General features: G+C 41.2%; 1 protein-coding gene and 1 non-coding gene across 2 annotated transcripts in view; both read left to right on the top strand.

The window, feature by feature from the left end:
* PGGT1B (protein geranylgeranyltransferase type I subunit beta) overlaps positions 1–2503 on the top strand; it is a 38555-nt gene extending 36052 nt beyond the window's left edge. Inside the window, exon 9 of the mRNA XM_049786936.1 lies at positions 1705–2503. Coding sequence (XP_049642893.1) covers positions 1705–1895 — 191 coding nt within the window. The 3' untranslated portion in view covers positions 1896–2503. The remainder of the gene's footprint in view (positions 1–1704) is intronic.
* A 15763-nt stretch (positions 2504–18266) lies between these two features.
* On the top strand, positions 18267–18372 carry LOC126029129 (U6 spliceosomal RNA). The gene has a single exon (XR_007502781.1). It is a non-coding gene; the product is annotated as a U6 spliceosomal RNA (small nuclear RNA).
* Positions 18373–18886: the final 514 nt, after the last annotated feature.

The following is an 18886-nucleotide window of genomic DNA, read 5'->3' as shown; positions in this document are numbered from 1 at the left end:
TAAAAAGGGGCCTTGCAGGCAGGACTCTGACAAGATACTTTTAGCTTTTCTAAATAGAGAAGCCCGGGATATTATGACAAACCCCTTGTCTGGGAGAGGAAGAAAGAGAGAATTGGGTTTGTGACCAGGGTATGGTCAGATTGGGGCCAGGTAAAAGGAACAGGTATACAAAGTAAAGGATAAATAGTCCAAACGAATACAGATGAAGGTCTGTTGAAATCAGGGAGAAAAGCCATAGCCACAAAAGATTTAAAATAAAAAACTGCCATAGCCAGTAGTAGAAACAGTTCAATCAGACTGCCTCTCCAGCTGCCTCTTCAAACTTCAACAAATTCTCCACACTGACTCTCTACCCCAAGTCTCACAGTGGGTGAGGGGGTTAGGGGGCCTTTTATAGCCCCAACTAGCCAATAATAGTTGATTAAGATCTTTCTTAAAGGGTTGGACCCCTTTTATCCTGGTACTGGACTGCTACTAGGGTAATACAGTAATGTAGGACAAAATCACTACAAGGCAAAAATCTGGTGTGTGGGATTCCCAAAATTGCTAGATTGTGAGCGCTTCATAGTCCATAGAAGGCTCTTGGCCAGGCATAGTCGGAAGAAGGAAAGGGGGAGGAAGTGAGTTCAATTTAGAAAAAGAATGCTAAGAACACTCACATGGTTAGAACTAGCTAGAATGTGAGCTTATTTTTATTATGTCAGATATTTTCAGAATCACTGATCTTACCCTAATAGGAGAATTCCATATGATACTGCATTCCAGAATGAGGCTTTTTTTTTTTTTTTTTTTTTTTTTGCTTAAGAGTCATTTAGTTCCAGAGAAATAATCCAAGGGCCCCAGCACTATAAACGGTCCCCAGAAAACCACAGTCACTCTTAAGAACAGAATCAGGAATAATCCCTGAGCATTACTGGTATGGACTAAGCCCCCACTTCCATACTTCTCCTACCCAAATCCCTTCTATTTGCACAATATTAAGATAATACACAACTTTAATACTGTCAGAAGTAATTCTTAGGACCCCCGTTTCTTCTAATTAGAGTGTTTTTGGTTTAAATCTTGTTTTTCATTTTGGGGTCACACCCAGCTGTGTATGGGGCTTATTACCAGACCTACTTAGAGATCAGTCCTTCTGAACAGACTGAATCAGGGTCAGCCCCATGCCAAGTAAGAGCCTTAATCCCTAGAATATCACATTGGCTCCTTTATTTTATCTTTTTGTTTTTGTGCCATACTCCAGCAGTGCTCTCCTGGTGGGCTTGGGGCACCCTAAGGGATTACAAAGAATCAAAACCTGGGTTGGCTACATGTAAGGCTCCCACTCCTTTTCATTTTTCAGAAAAAATTTTCTATGATAGTTATGATCCCCCTTTTTATATTCCTTAGTAAGCAAAGGAGAGGCCCACTAAAGGAGACATCTTTCACTCACTACTTCTCTTTCCCAGGTCCTTTTAACATGGGGGCACTGTGAAGTCACCTCTTTAGCTAGGAACTGGTTTTCATTGCTAGTGATACTATATTTTTATTCATTTTGATTATCTGGATCTATAAAAGTGAGTATTTCAGGCATAGAAAAAGCAGACATTTCAAAGTTATATTTAGCATGTTTCTAGATCTCTATAATGCAGTGATGGATCTATTGAGATCTAACTGAAGTATTCTGATGCCATTTTGATTTTTTTTAAAATGCCTCATTTTCAGATGCTTTGCACGCATACTTTGGAATTTGTGGTCTGTCTCTAATGGAAGAAAGTGGAATTCGTAAAGTTCATCCTGCCCTGAATGTAAGCACACGAACTTCTGAACGCCTGCGTGATCTCCATCAGAGCTGGAAAGCCAAGGACTCCACCCCCTGCTCGGAGAACACACACATCTCCACATGCCTGACTTAGGTTGGCAGAGTGAGGCTCTCTGAGGCTTTGTGGCCTCTCAGTAGCTCCCAGTTAAAGCCATGCATAACCAAGTGTGCTTTTTTTTTTTTTAAAGAGGTAGTCTCACAATCAAAATTTGTGCTCATGTCACTTTGGGATATGGTCTTGAGCCAGCAATCTTTGTATAGGTTTTCGAGAATATCTTTGTTGGAATTAGAACCACAGTGGACTGACTCTGTGTTTCTTAGATGTTTATATTATATTTCTAAGACATTCTTTGAAGCATATTAATAGTATGTACGTAGATGACCTTTTTTTTAAAAAAAAAAACTCTTCAGTACAAATGGTGTTATATTACAAAGTGGACTCATATCTTCGAAAAACAGGTTTACATGTCATAAATAATAGCAGTGATGATCTTAGGGTGAACACATAGTGATCATTAGAACACTTGACTGCTGATGGAAGAAAATTGCTTTAATGGATTAAGTATCTGGGATTATTCTTTGGAAACAGATGATCCCGTAATTTTTTTAAGGAAAAATGACCTATTTTCTCTTAATATTAAGTAAAGTGTGCCAATTAAACTTGTGTGGCCTATATGAATGAAATTAACTTCATATAAAGATGAATATATGACTAATGCAATAATTTTGTAAAGGAAATAGTTTTGAAAGAGCTATTGCATAACAGAAGATAATTTAACTATATGGGATTGTGAATAGGAAAATTTTGTGCTATGCAGGTCATATCAACAGTGCTGGAATATGAAAGAGCAATGTTTGATCTTGACCTCAAATCATTGGCTTATTTTCTTACTTTCTGAGAAGAAAGGTCTTGCCTAGAAGGAAAGGCATTTGAGTTTTTGTTTATTTCTTTGAGGTGCATAATGTTGTAAATTATACTTTTGCGGCTGAGGGATTTTTCTTATGTTGTTCTTTGGTTCGGGGACTATGCCCTGTGGCACTCGGGTTACTCCTGGCTCTGCACTCAGAAATTGGAAGGCTCAGGGGTGGGGAGGGACCACGTGGGATGCCAAGAATCAAACCCAGGTCCTTCCTGAGTAGGCTGCATGCAAGGCAAACACCCTACCACTGTGCTCTCTCTCCAGCCCCCTGAAGGATTTACTTTTTTTTTTTAGTTGACATTTTAGTTTCTTGGTATCTTAGCTACTGTTGCTTCAAATGGAGATGGTTTTCTAAAAAGTATGAGTAAAAAATCAAAACCATTCAAGTAAATTTAATGATGTGCTTCCAGACATGGTCATTGCTGTTTTCTCTTTCAGGTAAGTGGGAAGAAATATACGTAGATGTTGGTATCTGGGTTTTCAGGTTAGGGCAATGGCACATATCTGACATGGGTAGGCCCCACCTTTGAACCCCAGTGGTCCCGAGCACCCATCACATCACTGGGCGGGCACTGACCTGGCCACCCCAAACAGTGAGGCTGAGTATTGTTGGGGGTGACCCACACACACTGAGTACTTCTTGGGAAACCATAAAGAGAGGAGAAAAAGGAACAGGGTCTTTCATTTTGTGTATTTAGTCTGTGAGCTAGCTCATGATCTGCTGCAGCGTGAAAATTCAGCTTTGTTGGTAATCATTTTTCAACATAACCTCGGCACTGTTGCTTTGGGATGTTCCGTACTGAAGTGGACTTGGCTCCATGAAGGAGCCAGGCTGAAGTTTAAATCTCGGTGATAATAATGTTGAATTATATTTTTGCAGTTTTTAGTAGGAAAATATATTACTATCAGTATCAGCATTGGGTATTGTAATATTTTACTTTTTTTCTAAATTAAAGTAAAATGGCTGAAATTCTGATCCTTCCCAAGGGATATCTTGTATATACCTGAAAAAAGATTCTTTTATTATTGGTGTACTGTGTTTTAAACCTGAATACCAAAGTTAACCTTTTATTGGTGCTTGAGATTGAAATCAATGCTTCATACTTAACTTTTTAAAATAAAAACTATTGATTTTCTGATGTTGGGGGGGGGGTTAAAGTAAGTTTAAAAGACTATCTAAAACACTATCCTGGGACCAGATTGATAGCAGAGCAAGTAAGGCGTTTGCCTTGTACCTGGCTGACCCTGGTTTGATCCCTCACATCTCCTATGGCCCCCCCAGCCTGCTAGGAGTGATTTCTGAGCACAGAGCCAAGAGTAACCACTGGACATGACCAAACACACCCCACAAAAAAAGATATCCTTTGTTTAAATTCTGGCAAATTGATATAAACATATCTTAGTTTAAGTCTTCTCTTTGACATTGAGAGTTATATTACTAAATAACTTTAATAACTGTATAAAAAGCCCAGATCAGGACCAGATTGATAGAACAGTTGGTAGGGCATTTGCCTTACACATAGCCAATCTGCTTTCAATTTTTGGCATCCCATGTAGTCTCCTGAGCACCACCAGCAATGATTCCTAATTGCAGATCTAGGAGTAACTCTAACAACAACAAAGCCCAGATTGTTTTTCCTGAGTTGTCATTAGTGATTGGAAATAAAAGTAACAGTAATGTTTTATAAACTAAAGAATTCCAAGGTAAAGTTTTTATAAAAATATTATTGGGGGCCGGTGAGGTGGCACTACAGGTAAGGTGTCTGCCTTGCAAGCGCTAGCCAAGGAAATCCCCCGGTGTCCCATATGGTCCCCCTAAGCCAGGGGCGATTTCTGAGCGCTTAGCCAGGAGTAACCCCTGAGCATCAAATGGGTATGGCCCAAAAAAAATTTGGGGGGGGGGGTGTGGGAGTCCATATCCAGCATTACTCAGGAATCACCCCTGTAAGCTCTGTTCAGTTCTCTCAGGCCCCTCCTAAAATGCTTCAATCTTTTCTAACTCCTTCTAAAATTCAATAGCCTCAGGGTTTAGGTAACAGTGACTCCAATTGCAAGAGGTTTTTATTTTTTTGGTTTTGGTTTTGGTTTTTGGGCCACACCCTGTGGCAGTGCTGGAGTTACTTTTGACTCTTCGCTCATAAATCGCTCTGGTAGCTGGAGGACCATATGAGATGTCAGGGATCGAATCCAGGCCCATCCTGGGTCTCCACGTGTAAGACAAATGCCCTACCGCTCCAGCCCCTGCAAGAGATTTTCTTGGTGTACCACACTAGCCAAAAATATCAGGCCAGTGTGAGGAGCAGAGAACTTCTTCCTAAGGTTTACAGAGTTATTTGCAGGAAGGTATTTATTAGTGAAGTCAATTATAAGCTGTTTCATACCTTCGCTTTGTTTTGAAGGAGTCATGTTAGAATGAGAAGGAAATAAGGGGACTTAGATTTCTCTGTTGCTGCCCCTTTGTATCTCTGTATGGTCTTATTTAGAAGATAGGGGGAGTAACTGAGCAAAAGCAAGGTCAGTTGGATTAGGGAACAAACTGCACCATTTTACCACCTGTAGCATTTTTTTAATTGACTCAGAATATGTGTGTATTCATAAAGAGCTTTTAACTAGTTTTGGGTAAATATTTAAGTTCAGATCAAAGTTTTGTAGATAATAGAACATGGTTTGAAAACTGCTGGACCTGATTCTCATTTACAGTCACCTTATTGAGAATGTGCTCTGGAGTCAGATCCCAGTCCTGCTAGTCCAGTCAGCAAATGAGCTCTGAAACACTGACTTCCTCATTGTTCAAGGGGCAAAAAGGGCAAAAAGCAAGTCACAAGATTGTTTGGGGATTCAATGAGACTCTTACCTAAAATTAGGTCCTTGCTTTCATAGTAACCTAAAATGCAGTAAAATAGTAATTATAATGTTATAACCAGGATCAAATTAATATTATTAAAGCTTTTCCATGTGAGGCAGAGCTTCATTAGCTTTTGTTTGTTTTGTTTTTGTTTTTAGACCACACCCGGCATTGCTCAGGGGTTAATCCTGGCTGTCTGTTTAGAAATAGCTCCTGGCAGGCACGGGGGACCATATGGGACACCGGGATTTGAACCAACCACCTTTGGTCCTGGATCGGCTGCTTGCAAGGCAAACGCCACTGTGCTATCTCTCCGGGCCCGAGCTTCATTAGTTTTAACTTGAGAGAAATTAATAGCAGCACTATGGTTTTTGAGATGACAAGATTTCCCCCATGAAATTCAGACTACAAGTATTAAGGTCCAGTCTGTGACTGCATGGCCTCAAAGTCTGTGTCAAGTGCAGGAAGGCAACAGATCTTCTCATAACTAGACTGGAGTACTATCAATAGTGCCGAGCTAGTGGCCAATCTAGGAACAGAAGCTGAAAGGGATCTCTGGGGCTCTGTTTGCTGGGCGGGTCTCGTGGCTCTGTGGGGCCCTGTCCTGTAGACTGCTCCGAATTAGGGAGATGGTCTGGAGAGATAGCACCAGAGGGAAGGCACTTACCTTGCACGTAATGCACCCTAGGTCAGTGCCCAGCACTATTTGCCACACATAACACAGCACTTGAGAAAGATATCAGACTGATGAAAGCATAATATTGAAACTTGGGTGGTTTTGTTTGGATTTTTGTTTTGGGGGCAACCTGGCTGTGCTCAGGGCTTAGTCCTGGCAGACTTGGGAGACCATATGGGGTGCCAGGTATCAAACCTGTATCTGCCAAGCGTCCTACCCACTGTACTATACTAGCTCTCTGATCCCTAAAATCAGTTTTCAAAAGAAGTTGAGATAAAATCTACAGTACCGTGATAAAAGTGATAAAAGCAGGGACAACCTAAAGTTAAATCATAAGTATCAAGGAAAAGGTAAACCAAAAGATAGTAAGAGGAAATGAGTAGAAAGCAGGTGAGGAGTGAGATGGAGAAAGCAAATCATCAGCTGACTAGAAAAAAGTAATGCAAATTTAAGTGATTTCATGAAACAAAGCTTTCCAGAATTAGAATATACCTTGAATAATTTTAATAATAAATGAAAGCAACATTTTTGGTTTTTGAGTCACACCTGGCAGTGCTCAGGGGTTGCTCCTGGCTCTATGCTCAGAAATCACCCCCAGCAGGCACAGGGGACCATATGGGATGCCGGGATTTGAACCAGTGACCTTCTGCATGAAAGGCAAATGCCTTACCTCCATGCTATCTCTCCGGTCCCCAAAGCAACATTTTTAAGGAAAAAATATAAACTGCCAAGTCATTTTTGTAGATTAAAAACTATCTAATTCCCCCAAAATGAACAGAGAAACCCTTAAGAAGAATGCCAGTCCCATATTGTTTCAAGAGGATTTCTACCAGCACTTTAAAATCAGCTAATCTCAGGCCAGATACATAGCTCAGTGTACTGAGCACATGCTTTGATTGAGGCAGGAGGCCTGGGTTCATTTCTCATCTCTGCACGGTTCCTCAGGCACCACCAGGAGCACTCCTTCAGCACAGAGTAAGAAACAGTCTCTGAGCATTGCAGGATATGGCTCCCAAACAACAAATTAAATAATTTCAATGTTTAAGCAGTTCCAATGGTCAGAAAAAGAATGTCTCCCAAGAGTCTCCAGATTTATTTTGTACTGTGAATAGTGCTGTTTCCAAAACCTGACATAGACTACCAAAGAGGAAAATTACTGTTTTAGCTTAAGAATATTAAATGTGACCAGAAAGATAGCACAGTGGTAGGGCATTTGCCTTGCACACAGCCGATCCAGGACAGATGGTGATTCGAATCCTGGCATTCTGTATGGTCCTCTGAGCCTGCCAGGAGCGATTTCTGAGCGCAGAGCCAGGAGTACCACTGGGTGGTACCACTGGGTGAGCACCACTGGGTGTGACCAAACCCCCCCTCCAAAAAAAAACAAACAAAAGGATATTAAATGTAAAAGTTGAACATTACATTAGCTGATAGTTCAACGGCACTTTTTAGAAATCAATAATGACCAGTTGGGCCAGCGCGGTGGCGCTAGAGGTAAGGTGTCTGCCTTGCCAGCGCTAGCCTAGGATGGACCATGGTTCGATCCCCCAGCTTCCCATATGGTCCCCCAAGCCAGGAGCGACTTCTGAGCGCATAGCTAGGAGTAACCCCTAAGTGTCACTGGGTATGGCCTTAAAACAAAACAAAAAAATAATGACCAATTGGAGTTATTTTACTTCGATAGGAATGTAAGAATATTTTAATATTATAATAATATTAATAATATAAATCTATATAGCATGTTAAATCTTAGAGAGCTGGACAGATAGTGCTGTGTGGGTAAAGATACTTGCTTTTGTACCTGGCCTATTTGTATTTGATCTCCTACACTTCATATTGCCCTTGAGCCCACCACGAGTAAACCATGTTACCCAAAACCAAACAAAAATGCTAATGAGAGGAGGTAGGGAAAGGCACTTGCCTTGCACGCCAGTTCAAATCCTTGACATCACATATGGTCCTCTGAATACCACCAATAGTGGTGCCTGAGCACAGACAGGTGTAGCCCCCAAAACAAACAAAAAAAATTTAAAAGTTAAGGAGAGAGTAGGAACAATAGTACAGCGGGTGGAACCGACCCGGGTTCAATCCCTGGCATCCCATATGTTCCCCTGAGCCTGCCAGGAATAATTTCTGTGCACAGAGCCAGGAGTAACCTCTGATCACATGGCCCAAAAATATGAACAATAAACGTTAAGGAGAATGTTCTCTCCATTTCTGCACAGAAGGCATTAGACAGAAGTAAACCCTCATCATGATCAGTAGACTCAGTAAAAGTTGATGAGTACTTCATTAGTAATTCAAGTGCCAGTATCTCAATGTTGAAGCAAAAGAAGTTTCCTAACCAAATGCATGAACAAAACATGTGTATGCCCATTACCTCCTCTTATCACCTTGATTGATGTTGGGTCCAGGCTGGAGGAGTTATAATTACGTTGGGGCTTTTTGACCAAACAAGTCAAGCAGAGAAAACAAAGTTATTTGAAATAAAAAGAGGTAAGACAATTTGCAGATGTGATTTCCTATCAGAAAAATTCAAAGGGATGTGTTGAGCAGCGGTGAGCCCTTGAAAGTTTTTCCGTGAAGGTATCACAGAAGTGCTTACCCTCTGATTCTGTTAGGACTAAGTTCACAGCAGGTATCAGAAATTACCTCCCCTTCCTGCTGCTGCCTCCATCCAAAGATCTTGACTTCCTCCCTTCGTTTGGTCTTGTCCGTGAAATCGCAATGTATATTAATTTCAGTGGCTACTTAGCTCAGCGAAGTTCGAAGAGAGCATATGGTGACCTCATGAGTGCTGGCATCACTCCTTTTGTGCTGGAGGTGCCGCCTGGGTGCATTCACTGATGAGTATCGCCCAAGCTGTCCACTTAATATCTGTGCACCTTGCAGTAAGTCTCATTGCAGATTAATAAAAATGTGTACTGAAAAGAATAAAAGACTTGAGATGTTTACAAGCCATAGCTAGATAGAAACTAGATAGCTTGGTAGGACCTCTTCTGTGTTTGCAAAGAAAGAGAAAATGAAAAGAAACTTTAGAGTCTCCAAAACCATGTATGTATAATAAAAATTTGGGGGGGAATGAAACTCAAAGACAAGTAAAAAGTAGACTTGCTTACCACAAATAGTGGTGAGTTCAGTTAGAGAAATAACTACTGACGACTACCATGAACTACACTGACGACTACCATGACAGTGGTAGTGAGAGAAATAGAGTGCCTGTCTTGAATACAGGCAAGGACGGAGATGGGGGAGGGGCATTGGTGGTGGGAAGAAGGTTGCACTGGTGAAGGGGGATATTCTTTCTATATATATACAAAATTTACATAAAACCCAACTACAGGGGCCAGCGAGATAGCGCTAGAGGTAAGGTGTCTGCCTTGCAAGCGCTAGCCAAGGAAGGACCACGGTTCGATCCCCCGGTGTCCCATATGGTCCCCCAAGCATTTCTGAGTGCTTAGCCAGGAGTAACCCCTGAGCATCAAATAGGTGTGGCCCGAAAAACCAAAAAAACAAAAAAAACAAAAAAAATCCAACTACAAACATGCTTGTAATCATGGTGCTTAAAGATACTTATTTAAAAAAAAAAAGTAGACGGGTTAGAGAGCTAGTTAAAGAGTTATGGGCCGGGCGGTGGCGCTAAAGGTAAGGTGCGCCTGCCTTGCTTGCGCTAGCCTTGGACGGACCGCGGTTCGATCCCCCGGTGTCCCATATGGTCCCCCAGCCAGGAGCAACTTCTGAGCGCATAGCCAGGAGTAACCCCTGAGCGTTACCGGGTGTGGCCCAAAAACCAAAAAAAAAAAAAAAAAAAAAAAAAAAAGAGTTACGACACTTGTATGCAGTCAAATCTGATTTCCAGCACTACACTACATACAGTTTTCCCTGAGTACAGCCCGGAATGACTTCAAAATTATCCCCTGCGAAAGGAAAAAAAGGCACGATTAAATGGAAAATAATGTATGTTCTTAGATTAGAAAATTCAGAGGAAAATATGGCTATTTTTTCTTTAATTCGTTATTTAAGCACCGTGGTTACAGAAATGTTTATAGTCAAATATAAACACCTTCACCAGTGTAACTTTCCCACCACCAACCTCCAGTTTCCCTGTCCCCTGCCTATCCTTGGGACAGACATTCTGCTTCTCTCTCTCACTATCATTGTCATGGCAGTTGTCAGTGCAGTTCGTGCTCCAGCTGCACTTTGTGGTAAGCTTCATATTTTGGGCTGGTCCTTCCGGCCCTCGCCTCTATTGTATCTGGATACTATTACATACTACCTTTTATTTTTTTTATGTCCCACAAATTAGACTGAGTCACCTGGTTAATTTTTAATCAGGTTGATTCATATATTAAGTGCTATCACAATAAATCCTATGCTTATGCTTATGTATACAAGAATAGCTGAAACCTGAAAGTTAAGCATCACTAAAATCCTCCATGATTAAATTTTTAGAAATAAGCCCAATGTTGTTAGACTAGAAAAAATACAATATATTGAATACAATAAAGACAGCGTCTCAATGAGATGAAAATTTAAATTGTATTAAAGTGATAGTGTTGATTATTATGGCATTTGTCTATATTTTTGTAATAGCGTATAACTTCTTTCAACTGAACTTTATTACAGTGAATGTTATTTTTATAATTTGAAATATAGAAAGAATGATAATTATATCTAGCTTATATTACCAATGTTTGCATAAATTCTTGAGTTTTCATCATCACACATAAAAATAGGCTTTTAAACAAAATTTTCCATATACATCCAATTCCACATCAAGACTTTCACAGACTCATAAACACAAATATGCAGATACACATTTTAGAGACAGATCTCATATGCTCTTTATTGTAGCTTTTCCCATTCAACAGTATATTGTGAATGCCTCTCAATAGTCATTCTTTGTTTTAATTTTATCGTATTGCATTGCTTAAATGTATCATCAGTACCTTATTTTCCACAATTAGGAAAAGATTGTTAATTTTTTTCTCATTGTCTACTTGCATGATTTGTCTTTCTATTTTTGGCCCAACCCACAGCAGTGCTCAGGGACTATTTCTGGCTCTATGCTTTGGGTCACTCCCTACTATGGTTGGGGAAACAAACAGGGAATTGAAGTAGGGCCTCCTCTATGAAAACGTGCCCAAATCTTTGAGCCATCTCTAGTGTCATGAACTTTTATGGCTAAATTTATGGGTATTGAATTGCTGGGACTGAGTGAAGTAAATCTGAGTTTGGATATCACTTTTTTTTTCCATTTTTTCTTTATTTAAGCAACATGATTGCATACATGATTGTAGTTGGGTTTCAGTCATAAAAAGAACCCCCCCCACCAGTGCAACATTCCCACCACCAATGCCCCCCATCTCCCTCCTTCCCCACCCCCTGCCTGTATTCGAGACAGGCAATCTACTTCTCTCATTAACATTGTCATGATAGTTACTGTATATATCTCTCAAACTGCAATTTTCCAGCCCACATCTCTGTTGTCTCTGGGCATTATTACAATAATGTCTTTTTTTTAATACACATATATGAGTGAGACTTTTGTGTCTATGTCTTTCCTTCTGGCTTATTTCACTCAGCATAATGGTTTCCATGATCATCCATGTATAGGAAAATTTTATGCCCATCTCTCCTGATAATATCCCATTGTGTATATGTACCAGTTTCTTTAGCCATTCATCTGTTGAAGGGCAACTTGGCTGTTTCCAGAGTCTGGCTATTATAAATAGCACTGCAATGAATATAGGTGTGAGGAAAGCATTTTTGTGTTCCTAGGGTATATCCCTAGGAATGGTCTAGCTGGATCATATGGGAGCTCAGTTTCCAGTTTTTTGAGGAATCTCCATATTGTTTTCTGTAAAGGCTGGACTAGACAGCATTCCTACCTGCAACAAATGAGATTTCCTTTCTCCCCACATCCCCACCAGCACTGATTGTTCATGCTCTGTGCTATGTGTGCCAGTCTTTGTGGCATGAGATGGTACCTCGTTGTTTTGATTTGCATCTCCCTGATGAATAGTGACATAGAGCATTTTTTCCAAGTGCCTTTTGGCTATTTGTATTTCTTTGAGAAATTGTTCATTTCTGCTCCCCATTTTTTGATGGGGTTAGATTTTTTTTTCTTGTTAAGTTCTGTCAGAACCTTGTATATCTTAGATATTAGCCCCTTATCTGATGGGTATTGGGTGAATAGTTTCTCCCATTCTGTGAGTGGCTTTTGTGGATATGACTTTCTAAGAAGGCTGTATAGGCACACAGGGTGCCTTGACACTGATTTTTAAATGTGATCCCAAAACAGTTTTCTGATAGTAAAAGAACATCTACTTGAAACTCAAGAGTTGTGATATTGAAAAAGACCTTAGTGGCTTATATTTACTTTACAACTTGAAACAGCCCCAGGACTAAAGATGAAGTAACTCATGCAAAATTTAATAAAAATTATATCTATTACCACATAGACTAATAATGCAATCATTTATTATAATTAAGGTGTGAGCTTCAGGAAGTTGGGTGACAGGACATGGGCCTTTGTAGGTTTTATATATGTGTGTATATATATATGTGTGTGTATATGTGTATATATATATATAGCTTCACATATGTTTATAAATCTATAAGTATTTCTCTTTATTTTCAGTGCCAGAAATCAAACCCAGGGCCTTGTGCATGTTATGAGGCATATATTCTGGTGCTGGGCTACATCCCTAGCACCTTATAAATATTTTGAGGAAAATAAAAACATTTTAAGCACATATGAATTATATATTGGATGAAATATATATTCAATATATATTGGATGAAAGCCAATTTTTCTTTCATTGAGTCTTAGATGAGCGAATTAGGGGGTGTGGTAGAGCTTTATAATGTATCTGGAATCAAGGCATATTGTCAATTTGATAAAGTGTTTATAAATATTCTACTAGAATATTAATGGGTTTTTATCTGCCATCTGAATCTTAGTGGTTGAACACCATCCTTGCATATCCACAAAGAATTTTCTGTTTTCTGCTATAGGACTAACTGTAAGAAATTATTTAATGGTTAAAACAAGTAATAAGAACAGCTGTTTGGCGACTGAAGCAAAAGCACAACCTGTTGGGCACTTGCCTTGCACTCACCCAGACCTGATTCTATCCTTGGCATCCCATATGATCTCCCCAGCACCGCCAGGAATAATTCCTGAATGCAGAGCCAGGAATAACCCCTGAGTATCACCAGATATGTCCCAAATCTCTCCCTCCACCATCACCGAAAAAGGAATATTTAGACAATATCTTTTGTGAGAAACCTATCAGATGGTGCTCAAAAGATTCGGAGACCCCACTGGAAATTCTTAACCAACTGGGCCGGCCGTTTGATGCAAGGTTCAAGAATGCTTTTCTACTTGGCTCCTGTACTGTACTGCTGGGACTGCCTACTCCTATAATGGTGGTGCAGTATCTCCAAGCCCACACTGGTGTTGGGGGCCTCCAGAGTGCCCTCAGTGACGAAGAATTTGTGCACCAGAGAATTAAACCCAGGTCTAAGGGTTGTGATCTCTTCCAGCACCTGGGCAATATCTTATATGGTTATTTGTGTGGGGGTGGGGGTGCTGGGTATTAAACCTAGGGCACTCCCACATGAAAGGCAGATTCTCTGCCTTTGAGCTACATCTCCAGCCCTTAAACTTCCTTTTATTAGGATTGTTGCTTTGACTGTCTTGTAGCAGACTATGTCAGGGCTGAACGATGACTGCCCTAAGTGTGGATTGTGTCTAGGCTGTACTCAGCAGTAGAGTACACACACACACACACACACACACACACACACACACACACACACACACACACACATAATAAAAATATAGGCAGTAATTTTGACATTGATCTCCTAAACCAGAGCAAGACCCAGTAATAGCTCAGAGGGCAGGCTTTGCAAGCAGGAGGCAGGGATTTAATTCCTGGCTCTCAGTGGTTCATTGAGCACCAGTAGGAATGACCCCCTCACCCAAAAAACACCAAGAGTAATGTCTGCAGCATCACTGTCTCCCCAGAAAACCAGCTCTTCATCCATTCACCAACAAGGTGTTAAATGACTGAGTTCCTTTAATGCTGCATCTTAGCAATTGCGATGCTTTTTCTACCATATGTAATTGTGATGCTTTTTCCCATCCCAAAGGGGGATGTTCCCTTTACTGGTCAACACGTGTATAGAAAAGATGCTTGGGGAGGTTATGCTCTCTAGTCCTTTGTGCACCTAAGAAGGAAGGGTCTTCCCCCCAGTGCCACTCCAGCATCGGACCCTTCCCCACCCTCTGTCCCTTTCCCATCCTTAACCAGGCCCCAAGCTGGGCCCAAAAACATGTGGGGGGCAGGGTACAAGAGTTTGGGGGCTATAGGAGGGCAGTCAGGAGCTCCTGGTCTAAAGGGGGCCCCAAGGGCCCCTCTTACAGAAGCACCTTGAGTTCTTTCCTGGGTTCTCTGTGCCCTGATTCAGCTTAGAGTCAGGGATCTTAAGGGAGCTTAGGATCTTCTTCCATGGTGACAGTTGGCTTTGACTCATTTCACTGCACACACCACAGCTCTGTCCTTTCTCCCTTTCACATTCTTGATTCCCAGTCCGAGGGGAAAAATAGCCTGTTGGTCATGTTCAGATATGAAAGGGCCACCCAAGGAAGGGTGAAATGCTGTGGAAACTGCAGTTCCTGTTGAGGAACCTGGGGGTTGGGGTGACCTAGAGGCTTAGGGACTCAGCCAACAGTAGGTGAGGACTAACCCTGGCACCCACCCTGGCAGTCTTGTGCATCCCATGTGATGGCACTTGCATCTAACACCTTACCCCTATCCTCTGAAGCTCTTTTCTTTTTTTTTCTTGGACCACACCCAGCATTGCTCAGGAATCATTCCCAAGAATGGGCTGGAGAGACCATATGGGATGCTAGCGATTGAGCTCAGATCAGCCATGTGCAAGCTAAGTGCCCTCCCCACTGTGTTATCTAACACAACGGCCCATCTCTGGAGCACTTTTGAGCAGACTGCTTGCATTTTACATGCAAACCCCATATTAATGAATTGAAGGACTTGCAAATTGAAGGTGGGACGAAGGTGCGGGTGGTAGAACAGTGAAACACCTGTGTCTGCAGCAGTGGGTCTAGGAACAGGACAGAGCTGCTGCCTTCCTTCTTTTGCTGCTTCAGCTGCATCAGTCCATTTCAGAAGCCTATGTCATCGCTTTGGATCATTCATTTTCAAAGTAAAGTAATGACAGATGAGGGAGAGTTTTCTTTTCTAGAAGAGTCTGAGCTGGGCACAAAGGAATGATGCAGATAATAGATCTCAGGTGGCAACCATTCATGGATTTTTCAACCCTTGCTGGGTGGGGGGGGGATGATGGAAAAGTTGGATATAAACCCCAAAACCCTCCCAAATCTACCCCAGAATGTCTAAAAGTGGAGCAATCCCACAGGCTCCTCATCTTCCAGAATGTCACATAGGCGCACAGTTGTTCAATCAAGTTGCCTCTCCAGCAAAGGTGAGACGGGATCTAATCATCCTCTGATCACAGTCCCTCATAGCAGGTTGAGATCGAAATAAAGAAAATACACCCAGGAGGAAACAGGCCAGTTGTCAGAGGCAAGATATCCTAAAGTCAGTCTGTTTTCCTCCCCAATGGACACTGGCCACAATGAGTGTCCTTTGACTATTTATCTTGTCTTGAGGGTCACATCCATTGGTGCTCAGGGGTTACTCCTGACTCTGTACTCAGGAATTACTCCTGATGTGCTTAAGGGATCTTCTGGGATGCTGGGGATCCAACCTGGGTCTGATGTGTGCAAGGAAAATCCCCTACCTACTGTACTATGATTCTGGTCTGATTGTGTTTTAGATTCAAGAAGTCATAGGCAGCAGAACATAGCTTCATGCCAACTCATGTTTTACATGTAATATGTTTCTCAGGCCACATGTTTAAGTTCAGCAAAGACTTTGGATCCTAAGTTGCACATACTAACTTGTAAGGCATTCAAAAATGATGATGGAAATTTAGCAACCAGTTATACATGATAATTAAAATGCTTTGAATATTTTAGGTAGAGAGCAGTTTGTGTTGTAGAATTTTGTTTGCATATTAGACATTAAGAATTTAGGGCCCGGAGATATAGTACAGCGGCGTTTGCCTTGCAAGCAGCCGAACCACGACCAAAGGAGGTTGGTTCAAATCCCGGTGTCCCATATGGTCCCCCATGCCTGCCAGGAGCTATTTCTGAGCAGACAGCCAGGAGTAACCCCTGAGCAACGCTGGGTGTGGCCCCAAAACCAAAAAAAAAAAAAAAGAATTTGAGGTCCGGAGCGATAGCACAGTGGTAGGACAGTCTACCACTGAATGACAGTGGTAGACAAGTAGGCATTCTATTTCTCCAAGAGTAATTTTGTTGTTGTCGTTGGGCCACACCCGGTGACTCTCGGATTACTCCTGGCTATGCCATCAAAAATCACTCCTGGCTTGGGGGGCCATGTGAGATGCTGGGGGATCCAACCGCAGTCCATACTAGGTTAGTGTGTGCAAGGCAAACGCCCTACTGCTGTGCCACTGCTCCAGTCCCTCCAAGAGTAAGTCTGATGAGAGCGTTTATGGCTTTTATTTGCTTTTGTTTGGGGGCCATGCCCAGCTATGCACAGCGTTTGCTTGCTTGCTTCTGGCTCTGTGCTCAGGGATCACTTCTATCAAGCTTGAGGTACCATGTGGGTACTGGGAATTAGCCCAGATGCAAGGCAGGTGCCCACTATCTCTTGGTTTTCCACATCAGTTCCAGCTGACTTTATTGTTTCTGGGCAGCTCTGGAGAAGAAAGGCATGCTTATTGGGAGTTTAAAATGTGGGGATTGATTCAGTGTTAGCAAATGTATTGAAAACATGAAAAAATAATTTTTATTCAAAAACCATGGTTTACAGAGTTATTGATAGTTGAGTTTTTTGGGTTTTTTTTTTTTTGATATTTGAGTTTTAAGATATAGTATTTTGTATCAGTCCCATCACCAGTGTCAGTTTCCCTTCACCAGTGCTCCCATGTTCCATCTCATCATTCACCTTTTGCCACCCTTTCTGCCACCATTACCTGCATATCACAAAGTTCAGTGGTTGCAGCTTACATCTCACAGAAAATATTTTTTTAATCTCTACATCTGTCATAAACGAAACTTTGATAAATAGAAAGACTTTTTTTTTTTTCTTAAATTTTTGACTACCCAGGGCGGTACTCAGAGGCTTTTTTTTTTTTTTTTTTTTTTTTTTTGTGGTTTTTGGGTCACACCCGGCAGTGCTCAGGGGTTATTCCTGGCTCCAGGCTCAGAAATTGCTCCTGGCAGGCACGGGGGACCATATGGGATGCTGGGATTCGAACTGATGACCTCTTGCATGAAAGGCAAACGCCTTACCTCCATGCTATCTCTCCAGCCCCAACTCAGAGGCTTTTTTTTTTCTGGCTTTGTGCTGAGGCATGATCGCCTGGCAGTACTCAGGAAATAATGTCATGCTGAGGATTTGAAGTGGGGTGAACAGAACATAAGACATGGGCCTTAATCCCACACTTGCCCTGCATTAGCTCCAGTCTAGTAGGAAGAAGTTCTAAATATAAAAATTCTTAAAATGTAAGACAAACTCATCTTTAATATACATGTATATTTTATTTAAGTAACATGATTGCAAGGTTGCTCATGTTTTTTTTTCCCAACAGATAAAGTTGTCGATGATTGAGTTACAATTATACAGTGTATAACAGCCTTCACCAGTGCACATTTCCTGCCACCAATGTCAACAGTTTCCCTCTCACCCTCCCTGATGCCCTCTTCCCTCCCAAAGTATTTTGTTTGTTTGTTTTTGAGTCACACCCAGAGGTGCTCAGAAATCACTCCTGGTAGGCTCTGGAGATGGTACGGGATGCCGGGATTGAACCAAGTGGGTCGTATGCAAATGCATGTGAATGCCCAACCATTGTGCTATCATTCTGGCCCCACAAAAGAGTTTTTAAAAAGCACTGTCTTTTGTGCTCGCTTCGGCAGCACATATACTAAAATTGGAACGATACAGAGAGATAAGCATGGCCCCTGTGCAAGGATGACACGCAAATTCATGAAGCGTTTCATATTTAAAAAAAAATAAAAAGCACTTTTAATTTTTTTTTAAATATGTACTACATAGTTGTCAGGCAAAAGGAAATGGATTAGGGTGCCAGAGTCTCAAGACAAATTATTTCAGTGTTCATGTCTACAGCTGATAAGGACCAATGTCCCTTTAGTGTCTAATGAGTTCATAGAATTTACTCCAATAAGATTTAAGTCACAGGATATTGCACACTGGGTTGTATGTGTTGGGTGTTTAATATTCATGATGTTTATGAGAGACATGATAGTTTTTCTTCTCTGCTTATAAATATGTAATCACAGTGCAAGTTATCTATTACATTTAATAGTCAATAAAATATCTCCAAAGCACTTTTCCCCCAGAGCTCTACAATAGAACAGCTGTGGGGAAGAAGATAAAAGCATCTTTCTCCCGAGTTCCTTTTATTTTTAATATTTACCTCATTTCTATTACATTTCTCACTGAAGAGAGGGCAGAAATTGTAAACTGCAAAAATAATTGACTTATGGAGACTTTTTTATT

Source organism: Suncus etruscus, chromosome 14 (genome assembly GCF_024139225.1).
Source record: "Suncus etruscus isolate mSunEtr1 chromosome 14, mSunEtr1.pri.cur, whole genome shotgun sequence".
In the NCBI taxonomy this organism is placed as follows: domain Eukaryota; kingdom Metazoa; phylum Chordata; class Mammalia; order Eulipotyphla; family Soricidae; genus Suncus; species Suncus etruscus.
This window is presented reverse-complemented; position numbering and strand designations above follow the sequence as displayed.